Raw genomic sequence first — 7,567 nt, 5'->3', positions numbered from 1 at the left:
GTAAGTGACTAGGGCCCGAGGGCCCAGGTCAAAGAATGATTGTGATTGATATTGCTTTGTTGACTGTATTATACCTGTCGGGAGAATGCATGTTAGCCTAGCCTAGGTTTAGGGGTTGTACTCGCTGAGATTCGTCTCACGGTTGTAATAACCCATATTTTCAAACCCCCGGCTTTGAGGATGGCAAGTGTGTCAATTCGTTTTGGGAGAAGCCCCGGCTAAATATGGTGTGGACCGCCGTGCCTCGTACCCTCTTTTGGTTGGTGGTTGTTGGCCCGTTTTGGCTCTTATAAATGTATTATGGGGTAGGCATGAATATTGTATATAGCTGATAGTAATGAAATGTATATGTTTTTAATATGATGGTTTTAGTACTGTGCTATCCTTGGTTATCTTGTTTGTGTACGGGTGTATATATATTTATATACGTCGCTTCCGCATGTGAGATGTTTATCTGATTGTTGGGCGTTGGGTCGGCGACGCGTCCTGGGACGTCGCATCATATTCGACCTCTTCGTGGGATGTTCGCGCTTCGCGGGGTACGAGGCGTGACACCAAATCTGGCGAAGCTCGCCGGATCTGGCGAGGGTGACCCTCGCTGGCGTCGGGCGAGGGAAGCCCTCGCCTGGGCGGGCGAGGGTCGCCCACGCCCGACTCAGGCGAGGGCGACCCTCGCCCACACCCGACTCAGGCAAGGGCGACCATCGCCCGACGCCGGCGAGGGCGGTCTCGCTCGACGCCGGAAGAAAGAAAAAAAAATTAAAAAAAAACAGAAAAAGGAAAAAGACGAAAATAACCTTGGGTTAAAGTGTTGTGAGATAAATGTGTCACAATGAGTATAATTTGGAGTTTTTAGTATCACAAAAAAAATTTCAGGGTAAATTATCACAAGTGTCATAATTTGAGATTTTTGGTGGTATTTTCCTTTTTTTGTTTTTTTAATTATTTTAATATAATTTAAATTTTATTTTTCTAAAAAAGTACACGTCAGCGGACTAAACAGCGTCGTTTTTGGTTTTTAATTCTGACTGGACCTCTTCGGCAAGCCATGGACCTCTCCGGCGAGCCATGTCAGCGTCACGTAGGATTTCCGGTAAGCCATGTCAGCATTGGCACTAAAGTGATCGTTTTTCAAAAATGTTAACACTAAAGTGATCCGAAAAAAAGTTATGGCACCAAAGTATCCTCCGTACACAACTTATGGCACTTCTGGTGTCCTTTTGCCGTTTTCTTGGAAAGTGATTCCGTAACCAATATCACATAATTGACTAATTCTTATCAAATTGAAGTTCAAACCTTCAACTAGTGAGACTTCATTGATGATGAGATTTTCGATTCTGACAGTTCCCTTGCCAACTATCTTTCCTTTGTTGTTGCCTCCAAAGGATACACTTCCTCCTTTAATTCTTTCTAAATGGATGAATTTCAGAGGATATTCGGTCATGTGTCTTGAGCAACCACTGTCAAGGTACCACTTGTTCTTTCTTTTCTTTGGTACCTACAAAAGATAAGTAACTCACTTTTTCTTTGATACCCATATTTTCTTGGGTTCATTGTGGTTAGGATCAATCATTCTCAGAATGTCTCTCTGAATAGGTCTCCAAACTTTGGGACAATCACTCTTAAAATGATTTAAATCATCGCAATTTGAGCATTTATGGGAAGTTTGACCGTTGAATTTCACAAATTGCTTTTGAAAGTAATTTTGATACACAAATTTGGGAGGTCTTTTCTTTGGTCTTTCTTTGACATTGGGAAAAGCATTTTTCAATTCAGTATTTTTCTCAAAACCCAGACCTGATTTATTATAATAAGGAACTTGAATTGATAAAATATGTTGAAGATTTTTCGAATCTATTGAGAATTTCTTGGTTATATTAGAAATATCATTTGTCAAAAGTTCTTTTTCATTAGAGATTCCATCAATACTTTCCTTAGAAATATTTTTCAGATTAGAAATTTTCTTTTTCAGTGAATCATTTTCCTTTTCAAGAAAATATTTATTCTTCTTGATAAGATTAAACTCTTTTTGCAAGAAATCAATCTTACCCTTTTACGAAATATCTTGCTATTTTAAAAGATTATTTTCCTTTTTTAAACATTCAATTGACTCATCAATTTCCTTGTTTTGAGTTGTACTTCTTAGAGACACAATCTCCTTCTTCAATACAAAAATCTTTTTGAAGGCAGTTTTATTAACAGAGATTAACTCATCAATATAATTTGCAACTGCTTCAGGAATATTTGAATTGCTTACCTCATCTTCTTCATCAGAACTTGATTCAGAGTCTGATTTTGCCATCAAACAAATATTGGCAAATTTTTGTTCACTTTCATCATCCTCTGAATCACTCCATGTTTCAGCTTTGAAAGCCTTCTTATATCGTTCATACTTCCCTTTATTCTTTTTCAAAAGTGGACATTTTGGCTTTATGTGTCCGTTCTTTTTGCAGTTGAAACATATCATGTCTTTGTTTTCTTCATCTTCTGCACTTGATTTCTTCTGAAAGTTTAGCTTCTTGGCCTTTAATGACTCAGAATTCTTGAATTGCTTCTTTGATTTATTCATCTTCACCTTCTTTGCCATCTTTCTTAGTTTCTTGACCATTAGGGCTAACTCTTCATCTTCATCTTCATCTTCATCTGTATCCGTGTCATCAGAATCAATGTTAGTTTTTAAAGCAATTGATTTTTTACCTTTGAGTTCTTCAGTTTCTAAAAAATTTTCGGTTTCATAGGATTGAAGAGTTCCGATAAGTTCGTCCACCGTGAGTGGTATGATCCCTTGAGTTTCTCGAATAGAAACTTTGATGTTGTTCCACTCTTTTGAAAGAGCCCTCGACAACTTGTTCACCTTCATAGATTCTGAGATGGGATTGTTTTGGAATTCTAGTCCATTTACGATCTCAGTGAATCTGCTCTGCATCTTAGAAATTGTTTCGTTTGGTTTCTGAGTAAAAGACTCGTATTGCCCAAGAAGAATGTTGAGATTTGTCTCATTGACTCTCTTCGTTCCTTCATGTACAAGCTTGAAACGATCTCAAATCTCTTTTGCAGTTTTGAGATTTGCAATTCGTTTGTATTCAACACTTGCAAGACCATTGTATATGGCCGTTCTAATCTTTGCATCCAGATAGATTCTTTTGGAAATTTCTTTGGCCGAGAGTGGTAGAACTTGAGGTCTGATTTGCTCTCTAGTTCCTTCACTAGAAGGCGTCTCATTTTGCCCTTTTGAAGTTTTTGGGGATTTTGTTTCGGTTGGAATGATTTTATGTTCAACGATGTCCCATATATCCTGATCTATTCCCAAGATGAATGTTTTCATCTTGTTTTCCTAGACACTGTATTCAGTTCCATTGAAGTAAGGCAGTCTCTTGTTGTGATCTGACTCAGCATTACTAGCCATCCAAAATCGTTAGCTCAGAAGTAAAATAACACTTCAAAGAAAAATGAGCACTAGCTCTGATACCAATTGTTACGGCTAGTGCTATCACCTAGAGAGGGTGAATAGGTGATTTTATAAAATTGTATGATTTAAACGTACGGAATAAATATAGTCGAGGTCAACAACTCGTATGATTAATATCAGATGATGCGTATGACAAACTTGTATAAAAGTTGTCGTCAGATGATTGCGTCTGATGACTAAGATGATATTCTAATGAACTTGTTTGACAGATATGTATGCAGTATAATGTCAACAATAATAAAATGAAAGTTTAGGGATAGAGAATACTGCACACAGATCTTTATAGTGGTTCGGCTTTATCAAGCCTACGTCCACTCTCCACTCTGGCAGCCTGTTGGCTGTGTTTCACTATTGAATCACCAAAAGATTACAAGAGCAGTGCTTCTCAAATGATAGACTATACTATCACGTACACTCTTCACTCAAGTAATTTTCTTTCTAAAGTCACAATGTGGAATATAGTAATCACAAGTGTGTAAGATCGAAGCTCTATTCAAACTTTGAAATTTTAGATTCTGGTTTTTTCTTGTACGACGTTTGCACTCCGTTTATACTCTTCTACTTCCAATCTATCCGTTGGACAGTCTTCAGAGGATTGATCTCCAAATCAACTCGTTGGAGAAACTTCCCAAAAGAAAATGCATAGCCGTTAGAAGAAAAACCATTATTTTCAGGTGATTTGATCGCCCATATAATCAAATCAAGGTTTTCATAAGTGTAGTTCTTTGTGTTTAAGGAACGATCTTATGATTGCCAATTAGGATATCCTGAGATATCAATTTGATTATTTTGTATAAACTTGCTAAAAATAACACTTATTGAATCTGACGAGGAATTATGAGTCTGATGACAAAGTCCTTTCATCGATTAAGTCTGATGATTCAGTATTTATCTACATCAAATAACTTAAATATAATTCTGATCAGTAATAAATTATTTTGTCATTCTTCAAAATTAATTAGGAATTTTTCTCAATAGAAGGAATCTGCTTTCGAAGATCGCGAGGCCACTACTTCAATGAACCGGAGAAACGGTCATGAATTATTAAAGTTGTTTGTCTGGGGCCAAATGCTCAGTTGAGCTGTTATGTGCTTTAAGTCCGAGTCTGCATTTGTCCGTAAGCATCTTTTCAAAGTCTGTATTATTTGAGCCCCAATCTTATTGCTTTTGTAGGAGGGTGGGGTTTAGTAGGTCTCACAAGAAGTGAGGCAAAAAAACTCAAAAAGAAAGATGATTGGGATAGTCACCTTTTCACACAAGAAGTGGGGTTTAGTAGGTCTGACAACGTTTGCTCCATTGCTACTTTATTTCATATCAGCTTCGTACCTGCTTTAGTTTGTCGCGACTCATCTATTCTAAGTCCAGGTCAAGGAGGGAAGCAACTCCAAAACGTTAGCACGTCAACATCGTAACTACTGAAAGTTTATCGCGACTCATTTATTCCAAGTCTAGGTCAAGGAGTGAAGCAATTCCAAAAGGTTGGCACAATAACTTCGTAACTACCGGAAGTTTGTTGCGACTCATTTATTCCTAGTCTAGGTCAAGGAGTGAAGCAATTCCAAAAGATTAGGACATCAACATCGTAACTATTGAAAGTTTATCGCGACTCGCTACTAGTACTAGCCCTGCTTGGAGGGAATCTATCAGCTTGAATATAGAATGGCTTGAAGCCCTCCAGTGGTCGGGCCTGTATTTTATTTTCCTCTTTGCATGGTGATGATGAATCATGGCCCAACACCATACTGCGCGCTTTGGTGAAGTGAGATCGGCGCCGGTTCCGATCTTATTTTCGATTTATGGGCATATGCCTTGACTCAAGAAGCTTCATATACGGTTCTGTAATTGAGATTGATGGAATCGAGCAACTGGGGCTGGACAGTAAACCAAAGAAAGAAAACTTAGAAACCAAAAGAACTAGATCGTCCCCAAACTGGGCTCACAACGTGATCTGTCCACAAGGGCAATATCTCTCTGCATCGCGCCCTTGAGATGGTCTGAAGATTGCGTTAGCTTAGTCCTTGTTGGACTTGACTAGGAGCTTATACAAGTTTAAGGAGTTGATTGTTAAATTAAAAAATTGGAAGGCTTGATCAGGAAAAAGGTGATTAAGTTTAGAAAAAAACTATAGAGTTTTACCTTTATAAAAGAATTTTACATGATTGGAAGGTGTGTGAGATTTGAATGTTTTTTTGGAAATTCAGAGATATTTATGAGTTATGCCGATAATTCGCTCGACAGATTAATTATGATTTTGTCCATTTGTTTCATCCTGTTATTATGTTGACATCTAGAAGGAAAATAATGTGTTTTGTCATATTATTAGTTTGATTATGAATGACTAAAGTAATGAAGCATATTTTAAAGCTAAAAACTCAAATGGTCAAAATGTAAAAAATGCCTCTAAATAACAGGGTTCATGAAAAGTAATGGAAAATAAAATTTTATTATTTATTACTTGTTGCTTGATTTTTCTTGAATGGCTTTCTGCTAATGGAAAGAAGTATATTACTACAAAGGACTGCAGTATTCGCTCACATGTGTTTCATTCATGAGAAACTCTAATTTGGCTTTCTTCCAACTTCTGTAATAAATCATGAAGAAGCTTGCACGCTCTCTGATTTGGCAAGTATGCAGAAATTGTGGAAATTGAGTTTGCGACTGGATAAAGCAGCTGATTTAGAACATAAACATATAAATGATCTATCGCAGTTGCCCGAATTGACGTCATTGACGATCACATGGATCCAAGCTCCCAGCTCATCTTACAGGGGAGCTGGCAGCAAGTCAAAGAGACGCAAGAAATCCTCTAAGAAGCACAAAAAACAAGAGAACAGTTCGATAGGAGGCCAGCGTTTTCCTGGTAAACTGATGAAGCTAGATTTGCGTGGCTACCCTAGACCTTCCATGCCGCAGTGGGTAACTCCTTCACGGGTAGAAAAACTCGAGAAACTCTACATCAGAGGAGGTAACCTTGCGAATCTCAACTTGGATTCTCACCCTGATAATCAGTGGGCGGTCAAGATCTTGCGGCTCAAGTTCCTCGCTAACTGCGAGGTCGAGTGGTTGGACCTGCGACATCATTTCCCATCTCTGGTCTACTTGGAAAAGTTTCAGTGTCCAAAGCTCAAGTTTTTCCCATGCGATGGCTATGGCGTCTGGATGAATCCCCATGCTAAGGAAGAGAAATGAGCAAACTCTCCATGCAATTTTATGTTGTATGTCTGTATGATTGTTCTGTTTCTGCATTCACGCAGTTTAATTTTACTTCTTGTGACCTTCGGCATAAGTTCCTGCTTTTCTATTTAGATTTGATTTGATTGCATTTCCCCAATCAAACTGCTATCATTATCCTCTGTTGTTATTTTACTTCTTGTGACCATCGGCAGCGTACAATCCTCGCAAGAGAACTTGCACGCTGCACAGTATCATATTCATCTGAAGTCATGGGCTCGAAACCCTGGCAAAGCGCGAAAAAATTCAACTTTACCCCTCTATTTTTCGTGGATGGGTTTATTTTATCAACTAGCAAAGTTCCCGAGTGTTGCACGAGTTTTAAACTATATATTTTATATCATACGGAATATTGGTATCAATGTGAATTTTCGCAAAAGAAATAATATGCAAAGAATTATAAGAAAAAGAAAAATATTCACATCAATAAAAAAAAACTCCTTTAGAGTTCATGTGGAGTTTTATATAAAGTAGATCCGAACCCATTATGCAGGGTCATCCTACGATTAAAAAACAAGATCGGACACAAAATTGCAATTTTTATAAATTCATAATATAAGGTACATGCAATATTTCGAGCTAGCAAGTAAAAGAATATGAATCAATAAGAAACGTAAAAGCAAAAAGTGAGAATATAAATGTCCCTCTTTCGATAGCTTTCCTCCATACGTCATAATCTTCTCGTTTGGGTCCTTGACTTGGCGTAGAAAAGGCGGGCAAGTCATTTTTGTAGGATCTTCTTGATAGTAAAGTGGTTTCTTCGCTTTTCTCCTTTTTATCTACAGAGAGTTAGAGGTGATTTTTTTGAGATAATATTCTAATTCCAAATATTTCATCTTATTTTATTATCTATCTTCCTTTTTAAAG

General features: G+C 37.6%; 1 protein-coding gene across 1 annotated transcript; it reads left to right on the top strand.

The window, feature by feature from the left end:
* Positions 1–6,097: 6,097 nt before the first annotated feature.
* LOC115669012 (uncharacterized) lies at positions 6,098–6,658 on the top strand. Its single transcript, XM_030590342.1, has one exon. The coding sequence runs from the start codon at positions 6,098–6,100 to the stop codon at positions 6,656–6,658; it is 561 nt and encodes a 186-aa protein (XP_030446202.1).
* The last annotated feature ends 909 nt before the right edge of the window (positions 6,659–7,567 follow it).

The sequence above is a fragment of the Syzygium oleosum genome, unplaced genomic scaffold, assembly GCF_021117445.2.
Source record: "Syzygium oleosum isolate NSW1041296 unplaced genomic scaffold, Sole_v2.1 Sole_v2.18, whole genome shotgun sequence".
Lineage (NCBI taxonomy): Eukaryota > Viridiplantae > Streptophyta > Magnoliopsida > Myrtales > Myrtaceae > Syzygium > Syzygium oleosum.
The sequence above is the reverse complement of the archived record's forward strand: the minus strand, read 5'-3'. Positions and strand labels throughout refer to the sequence as shown.